Here is a 26488-nt window from a genome sequence, read left to right on the forward strand (position 1 = left end):
GGGTTCCATTTTGAAATTCGCTTGCAGCTCGCTTGGTGTGAAAGTTGAGGACTCCCCTTGGGAGGGAGCTAAGTGCATTTCCATTAAGGTCCTGGGCTGGGAAGAGAACGATTTAAGCATCTGTGCCCACCATAGCACTTCATCCTCTTGTTTCATTCTTTTCGTCACTGCTGCCAAAAATGCGGGGGAAAGGGTTTGGGTGTGTGATCAGACCAGGCTCTAGGAAGCCTTCAAACCTGAAGCCAGCCCCAATCCAGTTCCAGTGCCCCTTTTGCAGAGGGAATACCAGTACCTACCACCCAAGCTTTGCGAAAGGAGAGGCCTGGTATGTGAGGCACGTGGAGGGTGACGGAGTAGGCATCCTCTTTGCGGTTCTCCAGCTCCAAGCTCATGTCCAAGTCTCTTCCAGGGAACACAACCAGCTCCTGAGACCTGATCAAGAGGATGTTGGGTAGACAAGCTGATTAGCAGGCCTTGGTTCCTGAGTCTGGGAGGTGGGACTGTTGAATGTGCTAGGAAACTGGTGTAGCCTTTGAGTCTCAGTTCTGCCCAAAACTCACAACAGAGTCGCAAGGCCGCCTTCACCATCCAGCTGCCCACTAAACAGTTACAGTCAAAAGCATTGAGAGGACGCTGGGTTGGTGAAGGCTGCCATAGGGCATACCTACATAAAGCTGACTCAAAACAGGGTATCTTGGGAGGTGTAATACTATTATGGGGGAAAGAACTAAAGATCTCTGAGACCATTCTTAGCAGCCTCACCAAATTAAGTCCCAGCATTCTTTGGCAGAAGCCACAGTGTTAATGTAGCATAAAATCAAGGTAAGCTTTATATTTACTGCTATAAGCTTTGTAAAATAATATTGTTGGAAACTAAACCAGAGGACAAAGTTCACAGAACACCGTACAAGTCTTGCTACAGTTCTCAAAATGGCCACTGCTCTAGATTTAAATGGTGTTCTCCAGAATGGCTTCCCTCTCTGCAACACAGTCAAGGAATACTTTGGTTCCCAGAGACATTACAATTTTGTAGTCTATACCAAGCACAGTATGCTCTCAACCTCAGGCCCTACCTACAATCCTTTAAAGCAGAAGTGACCAATCTGTTGCCCTCCAAGTGTTGTTGGACTCCTATTCCCATCAGTCCCCAGCTAGGACAGCCAATGCTCAATGCTGACAGGAGAACCACTATTGGAAGGAATAGTATATGGTATATGAATTTAAACTCTCAGCATTTAAAATATGCTGGCATATATGCTAAGACTTATTATTGCAAAAATTCAGACCTGTCCTCCCTCTACCACTTTTAATTTGTTTTCCTACACTAAAAGCATCAGTGACTGTTAGCATCAAGGATGTTCAACATACCCTGAATTGTGAAAGGAGAGTTTCAGGTCAGCATGACACACCTGGTCTTCCCCGCAGTGCTTGTCAAAAGGAATCTAACATGTGAGCCAAGAATATTAGAACAGTTAATATGCAACATCTTCTGAACAAGCTACCACTTCCTGCTGAAAACAGCTAGGCTCTGCCCCGTTCCCAGATCTCCTGCCTGCTGGCTCCAAACCATGGGATCCCATACATTTCCCTCCCCCTTTAGCTCTAGCCACTGGGAACAGATAAAGCTGTTTTCATGCGTGTTCTTGTGCAGAAGAGTTTGTACTTCGTTCTGCACATCCGAAAGAACAACCTCCACTGCATGCTGCAGGCATCAGTCTCAATTTTGCTTTATGTGCCCAGTTCCTTTGCCCAAACCCATTAAATCCCATTTCCTTCCCTGAGAATCTGGGGTCAAGACAAGACTTGCCCACCCCACCCCCTGGTCTATTGGTCCTTTCACACTGGTTTTTTTGTTTCGCTTCATCGCCAACAAGTCATTGGTTGTGTGTAGCCAGCTTAAAATGAAGCTACGGCTGTATACACACACCACCACTGGCTTTCGCTCCTGTGCACTCTCACTACAGATGTCTGAAGCTGAGTGCCCATGACATTAGCCACAGTCCCTCAGTATCCTGTAGCTTCTTGGGAAATACTGCTGTTTGGTGCATGTTCCCCTCAAGCCAGCTCCCATCCAATTTGAAAACCGTAAGCGGCGATTAGGCTGGGGCATGAGCATTTCAGACAGCCGTTGCACATGTGCAAATGACAACACATGCACAGATGGCAGCTTCGTTGGATTGGAGCCAGGAGGCTGCAGGTATAGCGAAAGTCATCAACTAATGTGCATCAGGTGAAGACATCACTTTCCCCTGTTTGCTGTACACAGCAGCATAAAAATAGGGACTTGAAGCACTGTGGGTGGGGGGAAATGGCTCCACCGTGTTTCAAGCAGCTAATGCGTACACAGCATAAGTTGTTCTTTTTCCCAATTTGGATCTAAGTATCCATGATGGATGGCCACAAAACCTCCCGCCCCACTGTCAAACAGCTCTTACACACCATTCCACTTTATTAAGTTTTCTGCAATGCTTCCCGAATGGAATTGCATTACAGTGGTACCTCGGGTTAAGTACTTGATTTGTTCCGGAGGTCCATTCTTAACCTGAAACTGTTCTTAACCTAAAGCACCACTTTAGCTAATGGGGCCTCCTGCTGCCGCTGCGCCGCTGGAGCACGATTTCTGTTCTCATCCTGAAGCAAAGTTCTTAACCTGAGGTAATATTTCTGGGTTAGAAGAGTCTGTAACCTGAAGCATATGTAACCTGAAGTGTATGTAACCCGAGGTACCACTGTATTGCCATTTGGAGGGACACTCTTGCACTATAGTGTAACAGAAGCAGGACAAAGACGACAACAACAACACCCTGAAAACATTTGCGTCATAAAAAGTTACAGGATTTCAGCTGGAATCCACAGGACATGCGCTGACTGGAAATGAAAAACCGATCCCATTTTTTTTTGTAGGTGCAAACCAGGATGGTGTCTAACCGCCCCATTACGATCATGACCATGAATCATTGTGAATGCAGACTAAAAAGGCCACCTGGATGGTCCCTGTAATCCAACTTTCAAAGTATCAGGAGTCCTCTCACCTCCACCGTCACTGCGTTACTTAGGGGGTTCAGAACAGGTCTAGGGTGTCCATTGCTAGGGTTGTTGTCAGGCCCAAGAGAGAAGTTCATAAAGAGCTTGATAGGCGTTATGTAATCCTCAATGCAGCTCTGAAAAGGAATGGAGGCAGCTGGCAGATAACTTCACGCACCACCCTTACAGATATTGAAGCCAGAACTCTCATAAGAGGGGTTCTTGGGCACCCACCCCAGAAGCAGCCGCATCTTCAGCAAGACGCAATAGATGCCTGTGTGGACAGCTGCCATATCTCACCCCAGGTGAAGCTTCATGGAAATGAGGACAATCCTCCATTTACCTTGAAGAGAATGCTCTCCTGTATGCACACTTCTCCCAGAGAGAGTTCCTTCACCCCATCTGTGACTTTTGTGCCATTCTTAAACACTCCTCGGTGCCTCATCCTGTTCCGGTCGATCTCGAAGCGGAAGGAGAGCTTGGGAGAGAGGGGTCCTGGAGGGAAAGCGGGAGAGAGATTATGCATATAAAGGGATGGTGCACTGATGACAAAAGACAGCCAACACTCTTAAGTGGAAGGGTAGCAGGATGAAGACCACCTGGAGGAAATATTGGGGGAGATGGGGTAGGGTGCTATTTTATGCCAAGATCCTTGTTTTGTCAGAAGTAATTCCTGTCCAGCAAGAACCCACCGCAATGTTAATTAGTAGCTGCCTCCTTGCCGCTGCTGCCTCTGTTTCTTGTTTGGTACAGTAGCATCATTGCTCATTAATTGACCTTTGATTGTTTTGTAATAATTCAGTTCCTGATCCAAATAGTGTGGTTCCCCCACCCCCAATTCCCTTCATATTTTTCTTATTTTCATTTTTCTTTCAGAGGGAAATAGTGCTATTTAAAAAATAAAAACAATCAGTGTACCAGTAATTGAAGACCCCTGCTGAAAGGAACTGCAAGTCCAGTTATGGGGCTATTCATCAAGAATGCTCCTGTTGCACTAAACAGAAAGCACTGAAAAGAGCACAAGCAGCGAAGAGGATGCTTTGAAATCAAGGCACAGCAGTTCTTAAAGGCCTTGCAATGCTCTGCCAGTCAAACAGCAGAGCAAACCGGTCCTTTTTTTATGACACCTGTCTGTCTCAAGAGACAATGGAGTGGGCCTCCGGGGATGAAGTCCATTGCATTAGCAGCATCAAAGTGACCTCCCTGGAGCATAAGTCTGGGCAGTATGTATGGAGGTCCTGGGCTGCCCAGACCACAAGACCCCCTCTTGGCCTCGCTGATGTGGTCCAGAGGAAAGCACAGCAAGATGTTTGGCACCGGCTTGGCAGCAGAAGTTGCCAGAAGGAGGTATACAAGGTGCTGTCTGTTTTAGGGACTCCACTCTGGATTTGTGTAGGGTTTACTCCTTAGCCTTAGGGTCAGTGTTTTCCTTCTCCTAATTGGGCTACCTTCCCAGGTTGATGAGTCCCATCTGCCCCTCACTTCCCTCCACAGCACATGCAGAAACCACCTTCCTGACAACAGGACCCACTGTTAGTCTCATCCTCTCCATCCGCTGGAGCCTGTCTTTGCATGCAAGGGAAGTAAACTGGTACTGCAGTTGCAAATTTTAAGTGGAACAATAATCACTACCAATTGGTCTGGAAAAAACGAGAGGACAACACAGAAAACGCTGGGATGCAATGGCTTAGTGAGGCTGTTGTCTGAATTTTGTATAAAAGGTGAGCGAGGTGAACAAAAGCTACCAATTTCAGACAAAACAGGTAGTGTGGAATATGTGGGATACTTTTTGGGGAAAGGGAGCTACTATGGGAACAGGTTATGCCTCAGCCCCCAGGTCAGTCCTCTATGCTGCAGAAGTGAGTGATGAATCCTCCCCTGGACAGCAGGATTAGGCTCAAGGCAAGGTCCACGATTCCATGGTAACCCTCACCTTGGTAGTGCTTGGTGGCCAGGCTAGTGCTGAAGCAGATGCTGAGGTCGACCACCAGATTCTTCCAGGTGCTGGCATCACCCAGACACTCCACATCTTCCCGTGGGATTTCCTTGGGCGAGGAGTGCACTTTTGTCACCACGGTAATGATGGGTCTGGAGCTGCAGGAACCAGAGATGGCAACTTGGGTTGTTGTTTCATTTAAGAGAAATGTTTGTGTCCTGGCTTTGGGGCCCCCAAGGTGAGGACAGTCATTAGATTTGGAGCAAGGGGTCACCAGCATGCTGATGATGAACCCCCGCCAGCTCTGCAACATCTGAATCAGGGTAGATGATGCATGTCCTAAACTGGTACCTGGATGGGGGTAAATAAACTGCAAATGAATTCAGTGGGGACGGAGCCCTATTCTCCTCATAGAGCAACTATTCCAGAGTGGTTTTAACAATTAGTTCCTCTTCCAAGGGAACTCTGATAATTGTAGCTTTGTGAGGGGAATAGGAGTCTCCTAACAAATCTCAGAACCCTTAACAAACTACATTTCCCAGGCGTCTCTGGCTCTGACATGGTGTTAGATTGAAGGCAACAGCTTGCCTCTGACAGAAAATGAAAAAGCTAAACTGATTACTGATTGGATGCCTTAGCCACAAACTCATTAGACTCCCCAGCTGACCTCTGGGAGAGCGCAAGAGTCTTGGTTCTCGCAGAGCCACTCACCGAAGCACCACAACGTTCCCCAGAGCTCCCACTGCAATGTCGGTGAGGCCATCTCCATTGAGGTCCCTCTTTCCATGGATAGACTGTCCAAAGAAGACCAAGCCAGGAGAAATTCTGGCTCCTGAAATTCTCTGTGGGAGAGAAATGCTACTGGCTAGAATGATGCAAAGAGGCAATGTGACCATTCAGGAGGACGAACGGATCAAACACAAGCCAAAAGAAATTGAGCTTCTTCCTACAACTTAATGACTGGTGCTAATTTGTATGAGTTTTTGGCATCAGCTAAAGCAGGGCTGGGAGAATGGCATTGCAGTATGCCAAATGACATATTGTGATCGACAGGTGGACAAATTCAAAGAGGCTTCCCAACCCCGATCTTGAGTGCCGCAGGCTTCCCCACCCCAACTCTTAAGGCTCCCAAGATTCCGCACTCTTTCCCCTCCCAATTAAAATCAAGGGCACACGTTGCTGTTGTGTGTGTGCGTGCACACCCTCCCCCCAAAGTTTATTTTTAGAATGTGAGCCTTTAAGAATTACCCCACCTCCATGGTTCTGTGCGAGTCCCTGTTCTGAGAAAGACTCAGAGCATGTAGTGAAAGTAGGAGGAAGGCTCCTTGGTGGGCAGAGGAGCATTTCATTACTAGCATTCCTTCATTTCCTGTAGTGGTTCTCTCACCCTCACGGCACATGGGCATGCCAGTTAGTGCTGTAGCCCTCTTTGGTTACCTGGCTGTACTGCATCTGCAAGGTCTTCTCGTGTCCGTTGTAGATGTAGACAGCACCTTTCTCATTGTCTTCTGAGGGGGCTCCAATGGCCACATCCATCAGTCCATCCCCACTGATATCTGACAGGTCTGTGATGGCCGCTCCAAACCTGCCCAAGGGGTATCCTGGATCCCCAGTCAGCTCCCCCTGGCGAACAAGAGTACCCTGGAAAGAGAGGTGCCCTTGAAAGGCTGCTGTCTTTCAAAACCACTGATTCTGTGACACAACACAGGATTTGTGCACAGGTGCACAGGACACACACAGCTCTGCTCACCTGCTTCCAGGTGTACACGTAAACCCGGCCCCCTCTCATCTCTGTGAAATACTGAGGGGCTCCAACAAGGAGGAGGTCTGTTTCCTTATCGCCATCTACGTCCACAGAGCAGAGCGCTGCCCCAAAATATGATCCGATCTGCAAAAGAAATATTTAAACAGCCAGGGTGAAAGGGGTGGCCCTTGCACAGAGGTTGCCTCAAAATGTGCTTTATAATACTTAAGATTTATACAGCCCGTTCAAAGCACTTTATTTGCATTATCTAGCTGCAATCCTTTCAACAACCCTGTAAGGGAAGTCAGTATTATCATCCTCAAACATACACACATATTGCAGATCAGGGGCCTCAGAGCCTGAGCCTGAGCCTGAGCGCTGCTTGCCTAAGGCCAACTAGTGACCTAGGTGGTTCTCACCATATGACCTGACCCAGACCATGTGATCATCACCTGAGGCCCTTCTGTGTGTGTGTCTTCCATGAGAGGTCCGGAGGGTGGAAACACGAGGCTGGGCCTTTTCTGCAGCAGCTCCCTATTTGTAGATTGCTCTCCCCAGGGATGTTCGTCAGGCACCTTCATTATACACCTTAAGATGTTCCTCTTCAACCAGGCATTTGGCTGATTAATGTTCTACAGGCTTTTAAATGTGTTTGTGGGAGGGGGAGGGGTTATTATTTTGTTTTGTTTAAACTATTTATTTTGGGCATTTATCCTATATTTTATCCTGTAAACTGCCCTAAGATCTTTGGATGAAGGGCAGCATAAATTTAATTTTTATAACAACAACAGAAATGAACTTGCTGCCACTTAGCTGACATACAAGGTACAAGGTGCTGCTACTTGGTGTACAAAGCCCTATGCAGCTTGGAACCAAAATATTATTGGAACTAAAATATTCTCTCCCCCCCACACCCCACCACCAAAACCACCACCACCACCCCCCTCTCACACACACACACAATTTCCAATCATTGTGTATTGCAGGATGGCATATACTGCAAATACCACCCAGCCTTTAGTGTGGCAGCTGCTACCCTTTGGCTCTCGCTGCCACTGGGGCTGTGAACACATTACTGGCTTAATTCTTTTTCTCAATTCATGCTGAGGTTGCTTTGGGAATTACACATCGAAATGTATTATTTCATAAGAAACAACAGGATAGATAAAGATTGTGGCTAATGCATGTATACCAGTGGTAGAAGCACAAGGGGCGCAGGGTGTGTGTACGCAGCTTCATCAGCTCAGCAAAATGAGGGGACTCTTTTGGTCCTACTGGGGGGGCCATAATCATCCTTTTGCCTCATTCCTGGCATCAAAGTTGACCAGAATGTCCAGACCCTCCTAGCTCTAGGAGCCCTGTTTTCTTCACCTGCTGCCCTGGAATGTCCTGCTTTAATGTCCAATTGGTTGTGCTGGAGTTGACCTCAAATATGAGGACTCTTCCCACATGTTGATATCGAGGGGCACCAGCAGCATAGAACTCTCTCTGTTGATGCTGTAGAAATTTCAGTGCATATCCTGAAAAGAAAAGAAAAGAAAAGAAGAAAAGAAAAGAACCATCAGGTGGCGATACCAAAGGAAAAGAAGGTGTAGACTAGGGGCATTTCTACACAACACACACACTTTGCCCTGTGTTTTGCAACACAGAGATTTAGAAACTTGCTAAGAGCTCTCAGAAACTTAAGTTCAGAGCAAGCCCAGCATCTCTAACCACCCCAGCTCTGGATGGTCAGGTCTTGCTTTCAACGTGCAAAAACGCAATGAAGCTTTCCCCCTATCAGATCCATGAATCTTGTGGAAGATGGGAGAAAGCGAGCTTCTTTAGGCCCCCTGTGATCAGAGAGGGGGCCAAGAGCCTCAGAGGAAAAGGAATCCGTTGTCAAAAGGCACTCCCCCCCCCAAGCTGAGGCCAGGCTATATTTGGGGGAGGGGATATGAACAAATTCCTGTGCCCCACAAATAACCCAGAGACACATTTTAAATGAAAGCACACATTCTACTCATGTAAAAACACCAGGCAGGCCCCACAAATAACCTAGAGATACATTTTAAATAAAAGGACACATTCTACATTTCTACTCATGTAAAAACACGCTGATTCCGGGACCACCAGCGGGCTGGATTTAGAAGGCGATTGGGCCAGATCTGGCCCCCAGGCCTTAGTTTGCCTACCCATGGATTAACCCTTAGGTATTGGTAAAAGCCCAAGGCATCCTACTATTATGAGTTGGGGTGGGGTGGGGTGGAGTCAGTCTGCAGCAAGTTCAATGGGAGAGTTACTGCTGTGAGCCCCTCCACCCTTCCTTCAAGTTGTATATACATGTAAATAAAGTTATATATCTTAAAGACACCACAGTCTCTACTGAGCTTCATTCCAAGGAGACCAAACCCTGGGTAAATTCTGGGAACCTCTAGAGTCTCTTACTACTTAGAGATCAGGGTGGTGCGTAACACTGCACTGATGTGCAAGTTACGCTGTCACCGTTGTAACTGCATTTCACGTTTCTGGTCTTAATTGATAATTTTACAAATACCAAAACCCACAATTGTCTACAACAGGGAGGGGAAATCTCTGCCCCCCACAGACTTAATTAGGCCTGGCAGGAGCCCTAATTTGGCCCGTGCGGCAGTTCCCCCACCCCAAAGCCCGCTCTCCTGCTCTGCTCCATCACATGTGACATCAGCCAGGAGGCAGGTGAAGGCGTGGCCTTCACTTTCATGTGTGTTTCAATAAGAAATGCACTTAGAAGGCACAGCTGGAAGGTTGGCGGCCTTCTCTTTCCCCCACCGCTGGACTACCTTGGAGGAAGGTCAGGTTAGCTGCCAACTCTATGCAGGAAAAATAACTGTCCATAGGCAAGATAGCTATATTCAGATAAACAAACAAAAAACCCCACACAACACATATGAGCTCAGTACACAGAGCTGGAAAATAAAGGCCCAATTAATGGGGGAGATGGTGCAGAGACCCAGAGAAAGGAAGGCCTTCTCTACTCACCCAGGTAGGCGCCTTCCATCTCCTTCCTGACTGATGGAGTCGTGATGAACTTTTCACTGGCCAAACCCTTCTGCTGTTCTAGCAGGCCCCCTGCCCAGTTGTCAGCACCCACAGCACCCAAGACCACCCGGCCCTGCCATATGGGAGAGAGACATGGAGAGAAAAAGGAAGAAAGAAACAATTTCAATATCAATGCTTAGGAGACAAGTTTTCAGCAAGGCTTCTAAGCAGAGATTTTTTATCCCATTCATCATCTGTACTGGATTTAGAATATGCCGCTCTTTTTAATTGTTAATATATAAGCAACTGTTTTATTTTATGCTTTTTAACATATTGCACAATGGCTTTGAGATGGAATTGGAAATAAATAATGGCATCGGACATTACCCTGCAGGCTGCAATCCCTACATGTGTTTGCCAGGGAGTGATCTCCCAATGAGCTCAGTAGGACCTACTGCTGAGCAGGTACCTACAAAAAGATTTCTTTTAATTTATTTGTTCCAGAAGTTTACGCTCCACTTTTCAAAGCAGATTACACCAAGAGGCACTGCATTCCACAGTTCTGGCTCACCTGGGATATGTCAGCACTGAGTCCACTCGATGACAACTCCAGGTGGAACGAGCCAGTATCACTGGTACCTGTAATGTACACAGATTGGGTGGGGTAGGTGGGGGAGAGAGAGAGAGAGATGTATTTGTATAAACCTCCCACCGCAGATGGGGCTGAAATTCAGCTGCTTCAACTGAGGATCTGCAAACCATTCCGCTTGTCCCTAAGAACAGGTTTTCCCTTTCCCTCCCTGCTTCCCCCCATAAAACCCACTCTTTAGTGCTAAATCAGTACAAACAGCAATCTGCCAAAAAACCCACCAATGGCCACTTTTTCCAATTCAGCACTGGACTGTGGGTTTTCCTTGGGGAAAGTGGCAAGGCAAATGGAAGTGTGGGTGAGCCCTGAGAAAGTACAACTATGGAGTACAGGAAACTGAGTGGTGGAATTGTGAACAGTTGACCGAATTTAGTAGATAATGACTGAACTTCACCACCACTGCATGCAGATGGTGAGTGGGGCCCTCTGAGCATGGTCAGAGTACACTCACCTCACTGCCAGGTTACCCCAGCAAGTGCGCAAGCAAAATGAGTGAACAGGGTGGCTTATAGTTCAGAGGATCCATCTGTCTTTTGGACAGGTTGGTGGCCTGCAACCTCACTTCCCAAAATTAATCTCTGCCACCAGGTGATGCCCACAGGATCTTTTCCACAGATATGCCCATATAGTTCATGGGACCACCTGAACCAATCCCTGAGGGTATGTGCTGTACAGCTGTACCACAGGGGGTGGTCCCAAGAGACAGTTCAGGGTCTCAGATATGTGGCCTCTAAATACCAAAACAAAAAACAAAAAATCTGCATTTCAAGTTGTACATAATTTGTTAAAAATAAAAGAACAAAACCCATTTCTTTTTGGTAATGCTATAGAGCCTTTTAAATTTGATACAGGGCCGCAGCGTGTCTTAATCTGGCCTTGCCCACAAAAGTTCCAGATTGACCAGTACTCTGCTGGTGTGCTTTGGGTGCTTGTTAAGATATCGTTTTGAAAGACAGGGTTCCCTACCATTCCCTCTTCTCCATCCCATCCAACCCAACCCAACCCAACCCAACCCAACCCAACCCAACCCAACCCAACAAGTGACTAATCCATGAACCCAAATAAACACCTTCAATCGCATAGATCTTAGACTGGAGGTCATTGAAGCTGCCTCTGAGCTCCTCAAAAGTGGCCAGCACCTTCACAAACTGGTCTGTGGGTTCTGAGGCAATTTCCCGGAGATTATCCTGAGCTTCTTCGGTGTTAAAATAATGCCCAATCTGGAGAGACAAGGAAGGACCAGATGAGGCAAACCAAGGTAGGACTTGGCAGTGGGGAGTCTATACAGGTTTCCGCCCCGCCCCCACCCTACTTATGCGTGATCGACTCAAGCGCAGCCGCATATATGTGCAGTGCTGGGAATTAAATAATTTAATTCAAATGCAGAAATGGTGGGAATGTGATAGAGAGTCCTTGGGACTGGTGAGAAGACCCTCCCCGGAGCCCGAACAGGATGTCAGTGAGGGCGGAGGAAGCCCCAAATAGACTGGAGGCACAGCAAGGTTCTGTTTGTGCTGCTCAGCCTCCCCACCAAACAGCTGATGTGTGGGGTAGCGCAGCCGCCACAGCCGCTTTCCTGCACCTCCTCCTGCCGGCTGTTTTCTGTTTGGGCCTTGGCAAACTTAAGCACTATCCTGCAAGGCTGAGACACAACTCCTAGGTACTTTACCCCAATGGCAAGGCGCAAGATGCCTTTTTTCTTGGCAGAGGCTATGACCCCATTGTCACTATCTGAGGCAACTCCATCGGTGATGATGATTATCACTTTGTTAGATCCTTTCCGCATGCCGCGCTCGGGAATGAAAACTTGATCCCTGCCATCAGTAAACAAGGGAATACTGTAGTTATTTTCTGGACCAAGGCAAATCCTTTGAAAACATGGATTCCCAAACTGTGATCTATAAGGTTCACCCAGGTGGTCCATGGCATGTTCACATTAAGTATTCATATTGATTTTTAACTGAGTTGTTGCTGCTTTTATTTATCTTATAAGGAACTTTTACTGATTTTCAACAAGGTATAAGCAAAACACAGAGTTTCCCCTGCTTCTCTCCAACTCCCTCCAGAACAGAAGATTAATTTCTCAAATTTTGCCACAAGCTTTCTTGTGGGTGCCAGTCATCAGAATATTCATTTGAGTGTCTTATAAAGCTTCTTTTATTTCTCACGCTGCACTGTATTGTACTACGATTTGAATCTTATGGAATCAGAATGCAGGAGAAGATGGGCATATTGGGTAACTTACATCCAGGCCTCTTTTTATAAAAGTCAAAAAACAGGGATAAGCCCTGAGAATGCAAATAGAATTTAAAATATTCGTTTAGTTTAAAATTTCCCTTAATGATTAGCACTAATATAAGTCAGGACTCTCCTGAGTTTTGTTTTGTTTTTTTGCCGCTAGTGCAAATAAAGCTACCCTAGAGCTGAAGGACTTAATCCAGCAGCCAGCAGCCATCTAGTCTTATAATCCTCTGGCTGTCCTTGTAAGGAGGCCTGAAGGGGAAGAATACACTTAATCCTTGGTGAATTATATAAAGGACAGTATAAAATATAGTGCACGGCATCTTCTATTGGGCCTGTTCTGCATTCGCAAAAATGTGCCTTTACTTGCCTACTATAAAGTCTACCAGCCAAATATTCAATAGACATAGTCTGAAATCTAAGCTGGGTAAAAGCATGCCCTGCAGCAGGAATAAGGTTGATTCCTGTATGTATTTTATGTTTATGGCTACAAAGAACAATAAAATCTCAACCTGAAACAGCCTATAGTTAGTGGCAGCACTTCTCTGCTACTGCTATGCCTTATAATGGTACTCTAAAACCGATGGTATCTGCTCACTGTCATGATAAGAGTTGGGGGCTATGCTCCAAGGCAGGTTCTTAGTTTATGTATCTCTTGTCAAAGGACACATAATCCCATGATGATCCGTTAGAGCCCACTCCCTCCTTCCCAAAGGGCCCCATTCCTGACTTTGCCACCCACTGAAAGCAACGCTACTCACACCACACATCTGATGGCCTTGAAGGTGTTCGTAATGCCTTTCATATGTGTCACTCCTTTCAAGAGTGCTCGAGGGTTGGGATTTCTTGTATAATCATTGAAATCAAACTCAATTTTGGGTGAGCTCGAAAACTGCACGGCAGCAAACTGGAAGGGGAGAGCAGAAAAAGTGCATCATTGTGGCAAAACAGTAATGCAAAACAAGATAACCCTTTTTGCCCAGGATGAAGGATGAAGGTGTACTACTAAGGACCACAGACATCGACCTGGTTCACACGTAACACTAAACCATGGTTCGCTTAAGACATTGCTCGTTTAACAAACCACAAGTTAACTGTGAGTTGTCCCATGGTTGATCAAACAAAACTATGGCTCACTTCTTCTGATGTCCGACAAGTATAGCTTACATGTACAGTGCTGTTGTGTAGTCCGCCCATCACATCAATCATAAATTCCGTAATGTTGCTGAAATCCTTATTTTTCATGCTTTCTGACCCGTCAAAGAGAAACACCAGGTCCACATTCCCTTTCAAGCACTCTGTGGGACAAATGGGGAGATTGGTTATAGTCTAGATGGAAATATGGGCAGGGAAGGAATGGTTTATTAAACTATGGGAACTGCCAACTTCGAGTAAAATTACCTGGATGCTTTGGGTTCAACCAGAGAAAAAGAAAATAAATTGATTTCAAGCAAGAATGGGCAATGTTTAAAGAACTACTGTTCCAAAGTTGGTTGGTTGCAATTTTATAATATATGAATTTGATTCTTCATAAACAGAATATTATAAATATATAAATAAAATGACCCGGTTAATACCTTCTCCTTATTAGCTATATTAAATACATGAAGTAAGTTGGTTTTCCTTTTTCTCTCTCTTTATTGTTTATGCATTGATACTCTGGAATTATAGTATTTAAAATTTACTCATAACCTCATGGTATTTGTAAAGAGTGTAATTCCTTGTTTGTTTGTGTCCATTTCAATACTTGCATTTTCAATGTACTGGGCTATGCATATCTATATACAAACAACCAAGCAAGCAAGCAAATAAACAAGAGGGAAGTTGCAAATAAGTGTTGGGACTCTGGCTTGCCTGGCAAGAGAGCTGGCAATTAGGTGAGGAGATTTCCTGTGTCCAAACAGGAATATTAAGAAACGAGAAACTGTTTCTTAACAGTCCATCAAGGAAAGGCTAGGAAGAGGCTGAGGTATTGTTTCACCTTTTAACCTAGCTCTTCTCTTTGCAAGTTGCATTCCTAAGAAACAGTGCTCACATTTTAGAAGTTGTTCTCTAAAGACGGAACCAATGGCTAAAGAACTAAAGACGGAACTATTTTATTTAAAAATAAAATAAGAGAAGCTTCTTCTGAGTTTCCAACCTTTGCTTAACCTGAGAATTTTCTGGGTGAAGGTTTCATAGGCTGCACCCTTCCCCACTGTGAGATCTGCTCAGGGTGAAGGGACATTTTCTCCTTACTTTGGTATCCGGTCTTTATGCTCTCTGGGTTGCGCAGTTTGGCATCAAACAAATAGCAGATCCCGCTCAGGTAAAGATTTTTGTCACAATGCTCTGCGAGTCCCGGCCCACATGCCTGCAGGGGAGGAAGTTTCAAGTAACAGGTGAAAAATAAATATAAAAAAGAGTAAGCGATTAGATGGCATTAGATAGGGACAAGGAAAGTTCTGGAACAAGGGAAGTCCACAGCTGGATGAATGGAGAAGGGGGGTTCTGGAACTCTCCGGAAGTAACCGAATAGAGCAGAACTCTGTGGCCACCAAAGATAGATAGCGCCACCAAGAGTGAAGGGGTTTCCCAGGTGGAAGATTATGGACAGCAGAGCTGAAGTCTGAGCTGATTCCCAGAGAAATTCTCCTACACAGGCCTTAAGTGACACAAACAGGAGTTGCATAAAAGCACTTCCAATTGCAATTTGGATTTTGCGCCTAAGGCACCAAAATGTCTCTGGGGGCAACCCTGGTCTCCTTTGGGAGGGAAGTAAATTTAATAAACAGTAAGGATTCTTGAGACTCTCATCATAAGAGTCAAATGAATCTTGGAAACACAGGCTGTACTCAACTAACATTTTTCCTCAGAGCAGGCTCACTACAATGAATTGTCATGACTAGCTTGGGTCGATTAATTTTAAAGAGCCGACTCTGAATAAAAGTGAGTTGAATACGACCCAAAGACTCTGTGTCCAGTTTATGTTGCTCAAATTCACCCCCTCCAAGCAATTCCAGCCCAGACTCACAATCATCTTCGACCCTCGAACGTCACTTGCCAGGGTCATGCCAAGGTGGGACACCCCAGAGCCCCCTGCAAAGAGACATCGAGGTCAGATGGATCTGTGCCAAATGAGACACACCCAATGTAGACCCTGCAGGCCTGTAGCCATTCCTCCTAATCCTAGATGGCTACACAGGCCTAAAAGCCAGTCAGGCCCCACCACACCAAGGCAAAATGGCCACCATTTGAACAGGCCACCAGGGACAGTTAGGGAATCTCCCTAGAACCACCTCTGACATGGAGATTCTGGAGCGCTTCCTCAATTCTTGTGGCATAATTCTTGTCAAGTTGTGGAAGCTCACTGAGGACTATCTATTCAGGGTCTGCAACAATGGTGGGGAATCTCATGGTTGGGTGCCAAATGTAGCCCCCCCAAGCTACTCTTTCTGGCCCTCCTGAGGACTCTCCTCAGGCCACAACCGCTCCTCAGCCACACCTCCTACTGGCCCTGCTCCACATCCAACTTGAGCTTTTTTGCCTGGCTGGAATATGCCCTTCAACTCTGACCTGGCCTCATGCTTGCCTGTATGGTGGATCGAGAGAGGAGGTAAAACGCACATTAATCACTCTGGAAAGTTGCCTAAATGAGCCTGCATCCTAGTGTCCCACAACTCACCGTCAAGCGGGACGTTTTCACATGTGTCGCTCTGCATGTTACACTGGTATACTTTGCCTGTGGAGTTCTGCTCACCGGGGGCTCCCACAACGATCCTGACAACAATTAATAGCACGTGTTATGTAAAGATTTAAGCTTTAAGCTGCGGTTCCCAAAGTATGCCTTTAACAGCATAATGACAGGCAGAAATCAGGCAGACAAACTGGGTTTGTGGCAATGAAACAATGCAGAGAAGCTGCACCATCTGAATTTCTGCCTGCCGCACAACTCTTAGGGAGGTTCCTATCCATTAAAAAATGGACCAGCCCTTCCCTCCCCTCCCCTCCTCTTCCCTCCCACCCCCTGCTACAACTTTTCATTCTCACTTCTTGAAAACACTGTGTAAAAGATAACACAGAGTTCAAAAAAAGGGGAACAGGTTGGGAGTGCCCCCCTCAAAAAAAACCCCAACGAAACCAAACAGGATGTGAACTTTCCACTCAGTCACAGAATATAAATCCAGAATAGTGAAAGTCGAAGTCACATATATGGGATTCCTCTTTTCCCAGGCAAAAATGTTGTAGTGTGCTTTGTGCCGTGCTGTCAGTGGGGGTTTCTCACTTTGGGCAACTAAGGCACCACCCTAGATGAATCCTGTGCCCCCTTGGTCCTCCACAATGCTTCCATGTTCAGTTGCAGAGAGTGGAGGCTTCACTCTCCAGCTTTTCCCCATCAATATTCTCAAATCAGCCAATCCGCTCTTTTAAATTCCTAGCCAAAAGGAAACTATCACTATAGCCGGGTCCCACCTACTGTCTCCGTGGAAGAAACAGAACAAATGCATCAGTAAAATATGTGATATTCTACCATTTTGCTAGGACATCTGGTCCCCAAGAACTTGAAAATTTTGCCTCCCCACCCTATTTTCCCAGTTTAGGTAGTTGTGACACTTGAATATACATAGGGAAGCAGTTCAAATTGAGAGAGGAGACAGGGCAACGGCAACCCATAGCCAATCACAATGCTTTAAAATTCCTTCCCTTCAATAAAAAAGGATTCACACGAGGGTGTCCTAAAGTATGGAATGCCTTTCGCTAAGAGACCAGCTTAGGCCATACCTGAAATTGCCAATTGTGTGGACATAGACTGCGTCACTATATAATTTAGTTAGCAGGGGACACCAGACTTGGTTGCATCTGGGTGGTATGAGGAGTTTCTTGCTACTGTTTTGTACTTATCGCAGATAGACAATTAAGTTTTTGTTCCGTCTTCCTGACTGATTCCTCCCTTTGAGCAAGTGTTCAACAACCTTAGGTCCCCAGATGTTTGTTACGACTACAACTCCCATAATCCCCAGCCAGCTTAGTCAATGGTCAGCGATGATGGGAGTTGTAGTCCAACAACATACGGGGGCCACAGGGTTGAATAATGCTTCTGCAAGGCATCCACAGCACCAACTTTCTTTTGCCTTTCACAACAGCTTGATATTTGGACATTTAGCAGCTGGAGCTTCCTGATGTTGGGATTTTGTCTGGCAGGTGTTTAAAGCATTAAAAAAAATTATAGGGAGGGGGGACGGGACGCCAACTGTAACCACTCATTTCCCACAGTTAGGAGAAACCCAATACAAAATTCTTTCACACACATCCCCTGGCATGTGGACTGGGGGATTACCTAGCGTCAGGGCCTTCTCCAAACTGCAGGACCTGATATCCAAACTGCTTACTGACATTGGAGGAGAACAGGGCTACTGGAGAGGTGTCAATATTGTCTCCCAACGATGGTGATGGACCTGTGGAAAGAGAACGTGCCATGTTTATTCAGAGTGGATGGAGTAAGAAGAAGCAGACCAGAAGTCATCTTCTTGTTATTTCCTACTGCACCTAAGTTTGCCAGCTAGCCAGGGGAAAAAGAGGCCTAGATTGTTCCTGTGCAATAGATAGCAGTTTGATTTAATAAATCAGAAGGCAAAGTATTTCATGGCATGGAGATACCTAGTAATATCAGCAGGTCATGCTCCTGTTGAATGTACAAGAGCAGAGCAGAGTTGGTCAACTGGCAACCCTAAACCACAGTTCAATTTCCTCCACAGGTCTGTGGGAAGAAGAGGTTGCACAATTGAAGTGGGTTTGGTGCTCTTGTGCAACAAACCCCTGTTTATTATTATTTTTGAGGTAAGGGAAGCAACAATAAAGTGCACTGGGAATGACAGTGATGTCATACAACCTGTGGAAACAAATCTGAATGCTCAATAAACAGCAATTCTCCATGCAATTTTTGTGCAAACAAATCAAGACAAATGCTTAAAAAACAAACAAACAGGTTACCTGGAAGATGGAGTCAATTCTAAGCTTGACAACTGAATGAATCCATCAGACAGCAGCTGAATACACTGCAAGACAAAGCTAGGCCCCTTCTGCACTATACATTTAAAACAGTATCGTACCACTTTAAAGAGTTAGGGCTACCCCCAAAGAACCCTGGGAACTGTGCTCTGTTAAGGGTACTGAGGAGATCCCTGTTCCCCTCACAGAATTCCCTTGGGAGAGAGATTGATGGTTAAACCACTCTGAGTCTTACAGTTCTGCGATGGGAGAATAGAACCTCTCAGAACCCTTAACAAACTACAGTTCCCAGGATTCTTAGGGGGGGCACCATGACTATTTAAAGCGGTATGATACTGCTTTAACTGCATAGTGCAGATGGGGCCCTAGATACAACAGGGCAGCCGCAGGGACTTAGGTACATTTAATTTCCTTTCCATTCCCATTCATTTCCCATTACTGAGATAGGTGGACCAATGGTACTGTCTGTACAGCATCTCTCTCTCTCTCTCTCTCTCTCTCTCTCTCTCTCTCTCTCTCCGTGTGTGTGTGTGTGTGTGTGTGTGTGTGTATGTGTGGCCAAATCCTGCCCTCCCCTCCACACTGCTTTTTGTGTTTTAAAAATAATAATAATGCACCCCACTTGGGTTGTGCCTTCATTTTAAAAACACAGCTCCCTTGTTACATTCATTTTGATTATAAAACCAAACGGAACTTCAAATGAATGAATTCATTTACTTCGCAACCAGACCACTCATTTCTCACTCCTTTCTTTTGAGGTGAAAAGCTGAAACAGCCTGTACCAGGTCGCAGAAAGGTTACGGGTGTTGGAGTTGGTATATGCAAATATATCTGGTTAGCCTTTATCTTTTCTGTCAAAAGTTAGGCAAAACCGAACCTTTTCGAAATGCAATAGAATGTGTGAAAATGTCACACTATTTGGATGGAAAACACAGAAGTTACAAGCAGGAGAAGAGCTGTCCTCTCACTGAAAGCAATGAGAAGGAGGCTGTTTTAAAATTGCCTTTGTGGCAAGGGATCTTTCTAATCCACCTGGAAACTGGCATGTGATGTCTGGTGTCTTGAAGTAGCTGTAGACTACCCAAAATGTTGCACCGTTTGCATGGAAATGGCCGAAGTCACAGGGCACAGAAATAATCTTTGTTGCTGGGGCTTCCCCACAAACGTGAAGGGCTCCCATGTGGAAATTTCCCCTACATACTGGCTAAGTCACCTTGTGAATCTGAAGCAGGGGGTAGCCCCAGCAAGGGAATGAGAACATACCGCATTTATGCTCTCATGAAGAAACCAAGATTCCCAACCACAACTTTGGGTGCATCATAAAACCACAATATGAATTGAAACTAGAGATTGGTGCTTGCCCTTTTGTGGGTGCTGGTTCAATTCAAATATGCCAAAATGTTACAGTGCAGGCAGCAGCTAATTGTAGTACATACTGGAGATCATGCAAAGGTTGGCTGCATGTGACAAAGAAATTTGAGCCGGCCTTACCATGAGACACAGTAAGGCAACTGCCTCAGGCAGCAGCAGTGGAAGCAGCAGCCCTCCAGCCGTTCGCCCTGAGGACCCTAGCTGATCCCTTCCACTGGAGGACAGAGCTGTGTGTGCCCCCTACACTAGAATTCTGCCCTTAGGTGCAGTGGGGGAAGCTAAAGTCACCAGTATTGAAGCAGGATTAAACTCTCAGTCCAGTGGGTTTCTGTACATGGATTGGGGATGGAGAACATGCAGGTGGAACACACCATCTTCTCCTCTGCCTCAGGCAGCAAAATGTCTTGGACCAGCCCTAAGAAGGGGGGAAAAATTATCTGGGCTTTGAAACAGAAGCTGATCCTTGATGCAAACTAATGTGGAAATGTAGAGAAGTGAACTTAAATGAGAGACAAGGAGGCGACACAGTTGATACTTTCGCCCATGACCTTCTTCCAACAAGGGAAGCAGACTGCACCCTTGGGAATTCTCCCCACTTGGAGCATTGGGGCCTCGTTAAAAAAACAAAACAAAAAACTGTTTGGCTACAATGTATTTCCTGTATAATCCAACAGAGAAGTGGGCAGGGGTAACATCATTGTGGAGGATAGGCTTCTGTGAAGTACCGTAAATGATTCGTGCAGACAAGAGACCCTTGTAGATGTGCATCTGTGTGCACATGGTTTCTCCTGGGTGAACAGCCCAGCACATGTTTTGCATCATAGGCACTGGATCCTAGAGGCCAAAGCACTTTTGGGGGGTGTATGGGGGGGTCATTTTTGAGGAGTCTGGGCCCACGCAATGTTTGAGGACGTTCAGCTCTGCCCCCTGGCTCCTCCCAACATTGGTCACACAACACCAGGACCCCCTTAATCATGCTAAGAAGCTGATGCCTCTGTTTTGCATACAGAGAATTCAAGGTCCAGATTCTATCTTCTCCAACTAAAAGGATCTTGGGTAGCAGAACTAGGAAAGACCTTTGGCCAAAGCAATGGGGAGCTGCTTGTACTGGGCTAGATGGATCAACAGGTCAGCTTCCTATATCCCAAAATCACCACACTTCTTTGAAGAGCTCAGTCCAAAGCCTTGGTCCCACTGCAAAGAAGGCCCTGCTCTGTAGCTTCCGAGCCTTCTGTTTGAAGGTCTTAAGAAGGCGGTGTGCAGAAAGAAGCGCTATCTGATCTTATCTCTCCATCTTTCGCACGGAAATTAATAGGAACTCACACTTCTTAAAAAAGTCATAGCTATTTCACACTCTTTCTAATTATAAGCAAACAGCATTATGTGAGTCCTACAAAGGTTTCACACTCAAATATCCTTACCCTGTAGGGGGATTTATATTTTTGAAACCCCTCTCAGATAGGCCTCTCTTTTTCTGTTTACTTATCAATACATTTCCCTTCGTCCCAAAGTAATTGTGCAGAGGATTACAGCCTCAGAACTCTTTAAATCACACAACAGTCCAAATTTGGGGGTGGTTTTTCCACATGCTAACAAAAAACCCTGCCGCTTTCTTTGTTTACCAGCTGACTGGAATCAGGAGATATATAATGAAAGAGGAAGGATTGCCTTCTGTGTTGAAATATTTGCAGATAAACAAAAGTGCAAAGGCTGCAGCCTGCCAGGAATGAGGGCTTTAACATCAGGATGGGTCAGATTTCAATATTTCCCCTTCCCACAGGGTTGTCAACTTTTAAATACTGGCCCTGCTCCTGTGTGGCCTAATTTAGCAATCTGTGGTTTACCTGAGATGGAGATGATCTGACAGGAAAATCTTCCTGTGCTACTGTTTTGGCATATCTGGCTGCAGTAGTGGCCCCCAGGTTTTGGAATGAGCAGAGCCAGTGAGAAAGTTGGCATCAAATGTTCTTCAAACAAGAAGAACCAATAGAGTAAATTCCAAAAACACTAGAAGATATTTTAAAAAATGGTGAAATTGCAGATCTTAAAATTAACAAAGATAAAACCAAACTCCTGGTTAAAAATGTGATTGATGAGAGTAAAAATAAATTACAAAATATATCAGGTCTAAAGATCGAAAAGAAGGTTAAGTATTTAGGTATATGGTTAACAGCAAAGAATATGAATCTATATAAATATAACTATTTGAAAACCTGGGGGATATTAAAAGAAATTTGCAAATATGGGGTAGAATTAAACTTTCATTGCTGGGCAGAGTGTCAGCCACAAAGATGAATGTATTACCAATAATGTTTCTCTCCCCCCCCCATCAATACCAGTGATCAGCAAGTCAGATTGCTTCAACAAATAGCAAAAAATATATTTATAAATATATCTGGCAAGGGGGGAAAAACCAAGAATAAAATATAAAATACCGATAGACACAAATGATAGAGGAGGTTTCTTCCTGAGGATATGAGATTATATTATGAAGCATCTTGTCTGTGCTGTTTGAAGGAATGGTTGCTATTGAAGAATCCACATATTTTACATTTGGAAGGTCACAATAATGTTTTTGGTTGGCACGCTTATCATCTGTGGTATGAAAAGGTAAAACCATATAATTAGGGGGAAAATGTATAGAATATGGGACAAATATAAAAAAAAATGGAAACTAAAACACCACTTTGGCTTTCACTTTTGGAAGCAATAGCTGTGAAAAAGAAAACTATGATGGGAAGTTGGGCGACTTATAGAAATTTATTAAGAGAGGAGGGTGGAGAATTTAAATTAAAAGTTTAAGGATTTACCAGGAATGGTAACAGCATGATTACAATATCATCAACAACAGCTCTCCAGGATTTTAGGAGATGCCAGGAACTGAACGTGCAAAAGATGCTTTGCCACTCAGCTCTGACCCTTTCCCAAATATAGCTGCTCGGAGTGCTCCTGGTCAGGATTCTAGCTGCTCCATTTTCCCCCGCCACCCTATTTTATGTCCCACCATCATAGTCAGGCAGCATTCCAGTAAAGGGTTGGGTTTTTGGAAGACACCTGTGTGTGAATTTGTTTTATGTGTGTAGATCAGTGCACACTGACCACCGCACAGTCTTCGCAGTAGGGCTCTGTTCTGATGGCATGAAGTAGTCACAACAAACCAGTAGATTCCTATCTGCTGCAGCCTTCATCCGCCTTCACAGCCGTTGTAACATCCCACTTGTTATCATCCGCCTGTTCTGCCGTTGAAGACTTCTTGGATCATTCTTTGTCTGGCTCCTTCCCTTTGACCTTACCGCCTTGGGTGACCCTGCTAGGAGTACGAGATTCCCAATGGCTTCGCTCACAAGGGTCATAGGAACATGTAAGCCCACTCACCACAACAAGGTGATGATCCAGCGAGTAGAACAGCAATGTAAAATCACATAAAAGCCAATGAAAGTGAACAAAGGAAAGAAAAAATCCAGGGGATTCAAACATAAAACAAGGTCCAATATTATGGGCTAGAGAAAGTCTGGTGAAACGATCAAGCTTATCACAAGAGAACTGATGTAATGGACGGTTGCTGCTTCAGGTATGGCAGATAGAAGGGCATTGCACAGAACAGGGGAAACAACAGAAAATGCCCATTTTCAGGTCACTACTCAGGGATCATATTCTTCAGGGTGCTGTGCCATGGGTAGAATTTGCCCAGACAATCTAAGTTAGTGATGGCCAAACTTGGCCCTCCAGCTGTTTTGGGACTACAACTCCCATCATCCCTAGCTAACAGGACCAGTGGTCAGGGATGATGGGAACTGAAGTCCCAAAACAGCTGGAGGACCAAGTTTGGCCATCACTGATCTAGGTCACCTCCTCCTGAGTTGTTCAGGGCTGATCAGCAGTCAGTGCAGTTTCCACAGCACAGGGACGATATGCTCCACTCTGCAATCTGGCCTGCTGCGTTGATTCTGCCCCAGCTGCAGGTGTGCAAGCCTTGTGCTGTTGCACTTCTGCAAACCTTGGAGTTTCCCTGAGTCAGCCAATCGCTCCTTCTTATGTGTGGGCGCTGCCAAGCTGGCTTCCAAGGCAATCGGTGCCTGAGTGCACATTTTATTTCAAAACAGAAACTTCCCTTCCAAGAAGCCCCAGCTAAGGGCTGCCATTCGTTGTAATGCAAATCCTGAGATTACTTAATACTAAGATTCAAGTGCCCAGAAAACTGTGTGGACTAGGTGGCTGTTATGCTTTTTTAAAAAAAATAATAATAATAATATTTATTCCAGTTTTAAAGGTTACAAAAGGAAAAAAGAAAAAACACCGAATTAAGCAAGAAAAAACAAGACAATACATCACAATAGGTAAAAACAAACAAAAGAAAAAAGAAAAAAAAGAAAAAACACAGAAAAATACAAACAATTAAGGAAAAAAAACAAACAAATCAAACCTTCCCATAACTTATTTTTCATTTGCATGTTTCCTTGACCTCCTCACACCTCCCTTTTTTGTATTCTAGTTCAGTTAGATATTTCAGCAAATCCTTTCCATCTTTGTTTTTATCCTAATAATTTATTTTAATATACTATAATTTTACATTCTCTTCTTTCATCAATTAACAATCCATTTTTACTTAGTCCTTTATAACATTTCTGCTAAAACCACATTACTTCATTCCAGCATCCTTCTAACATTCCTTAATTTTACAATGTTTCTGTAAGTAAACTTTAAATTTCTTCCAATCTTCTTCCACCGACTCTTCTCCCTGGTCTCGGATTCTGCCAGTCATTTCCGCCAGTTCCATGTAGTCCATCACCTTCATCTGCCATTCTTCCCGGGTGGGTAGATCATGTGTCTTCCAGTACTTTGCAATAAGTATTCTTGCTGCTGTTGTAGCATACATAAAGAAGGTTCTATCCTTTTTAGACACCAATTGGCCGACCACGCCCAGGAGAAAGGCCTCTGGTTTCTTCAGGAAGGTACAGTGGTGCCTCGCAAGACGAAATTAATTCGTTCCGCAAGTCTCTTCGTCTTGCGAGTTTTTCGTCTTGCGATGCACGGTTTTCCATAGGAATGCACTGAAAATCAATTAATGCGTTCCTACGGAAACCGCCTTCCCCCGACCTCTTCTGGCGGGCGGCATTTTAAAATCGCCCGGGACAGCGGAGGACTTCTCCGCTGTCCGGGCGATTTAAAAGCCCCTGGGAAGGCAAGCAGGGGGGACAAAGACTTTTGCCCCCGCCTGCCTTCAGAAGAGGTCCAGGACAGGCTTCGCGGACCTCTCCGCAAGCAGCGGGAGCGCTCCTTGCGGAGAGTTGCCAGCGCGCCCAGGCTTCGCGGCCCCGCCGCCCGGCTTCGGGACATCGTTCCGATGCCAGGCGGCGGGGGGAGGCTTTCTCGCCCCGCCGCCCGGCATCGGGACGAGGCCCCGAAGCCGGGTGGCGGGGGGAGGCTTTCCCGCCCCGAAGCCGGGCGGCAGGGGGAGGCTTTCCCGCCCCGAAGCCGGGTGGCGGGGGGAGGCGTTCCCGCCCCGCTGCTCGGCTTCGGGACATCGTTCCGATGCCGGGCGGCGGGGGGAGACTTTCCCGCCCCGCCGCTCGGCTTCGGGACATTGTTCCGATGCCGGGCGGCGGGGGGAGGCATTCCCGCCTCGCCGCCCGGCATCAGGGCATCCTTCCGAAGCCCGGCGGCGGGAGGAGGTGTCCCCGCCCCGCCGCCAGGCTTCGGAGGAGGTCCGAGGACAGCGGGGAAGACGAGCTGCGCTTCCCCACTGTCCCGGAGATTTCCCTATGGGCTGTCGTCTTGCGAAGCAAGCCCATAGGGAAATTCGTCTTGCGAAGCGCCTCCAAAACGGAAAACCCTTTCGTCTAGCGGGTTTTCCGTCTTGTGAGGCGTTCGTCTTGCGGGGCACCACTGTATATTTAAATACCTTTTTCATTTCATTATAGATCATCTCCCAGAAAGTCTTAATCCTTGGGCATGTCCACCAAAGGTGAAAGAATGTACCTTCCGTCTCTTTACATTTCCAACATTTATTATCGGGCAAATGATAATTTTTTGCAAGCTTGACTGGTGTCATGTACCACCTGTAGATCATTTTCATTAAATTCTCTCTTAAGGCATTACATGCCCTAAATTTCATACCTGTGGTCCATAACTGTTCCCAGTCAGCCATCATAATGTTATGTCCAACATCTTGTGCCCATTTAATCATAGCAGATTTCACTGTTTCATCCTGAGTGTTCCATTTCAACAGCAAGTTATACATTCTTGACATGTTCTTGATTTTGGGATCTAACAGTTCTGTTTCCAATTTTGATTTTTCCACCTGGAAGCCAATTTTCTTGTCCAAATTGTAAGCCTCCATTATTTGATAATAATGAAGCCAATCTCACACTTTATTTTTTAGTTTTTCAAAACTCTGCAGTTTTAATCTATCTCCCTCTTGTTCCAAAATTTCCCAATATTTCGGCCAATTTGCCTCCATATTGAGCTTTTTCTGAGCCTTCGCTTCCATTGGTGACAACCACCTTGGAGTTTTATTTTCAAGCAAATCCTTATA

At 45.6% G+C, this 26488-nt stretch overlaps 1 protein-coding gene across 2 annotated transcripts in view; it reads right to left on the reverse strand.

Moving 5' to 3' along the window:
• Positions 1–26488, reverse strand: part of ITGAL (integrin subunit alpha L) — a 46076-nt gene that overhangs the window by 10919 nt on the left and 8669 nt on the right. The window contains exons 2-20 of one of the 2 annotated variants that reach the window (XM_081836655.1): positions 17912–18029; positions 16259–16353; positions 15608–15672; positions 14833–14947; positions 13762–13892; positions 13356–13501; positions 12023–12167; positions 11423–11573; positions 10276–10343; positions 9705–9837; positions 8076–8224; positions 6711–6848; positions 6398–6601; positions 5672–5802; positions 4958–5118; positions 3368–3519; positions 3033–3161; positions 1369–1442; positions 297–432 (exon numbers count right to left, since the gene is read on the reverse strand). In XM_081836655.1, coding sequence (XP_081692781.1) covers positions 297–432; positions 1369–1442; positions 3033–3161; positions 3368–3519; positions 4958–5118; positions 5672–5802; positions 6398–6601; positions 6711–6848; positions 8076–8224; positions 9705–9837; positions 10276–10343; positions 11423–11573; positions 12023–12167; positions 13356–13501; positions 13762–13892; positions 14833–14947; positions 15608–15672; positions 16259–16353; positions 17912–18029 — 2441 coding nt within the window. Of the gene's footprint in view, positions 1–296; positions 433–1368; positions 1443–3032; positions 3162–3367; positions 3520–4957; positions 5119–5671; positions 5803–6397; positions 6602–6710; positions 6849–8075; positions 8225–9704; positions 9838–10275; positions 10344–11422; positions 11574–12022; positions 12168–13355; positions 13502–13761; positions 13893–14832; positions 14948–15607; positions 15673–15872; positions 16230–16258; positions 16354–17911; positions 18030–26488 lie in introns of those variants that run through there. The other variant, XM_081836656.1, reaches the window with a different exon arrangement.

This window comes from Podarcis erhardii (assembly GCF_964252035.2).
Source record: "Podarcis erhardii genome assembly, chromosome: 13".
Taxonomy (NCBI): domain Eukaryota; kingdom Metazoa; phylum Chordata; class Lepidosauria; order Squamata; family Lacertidae; genus Podarcis; species Podarcis erhardii.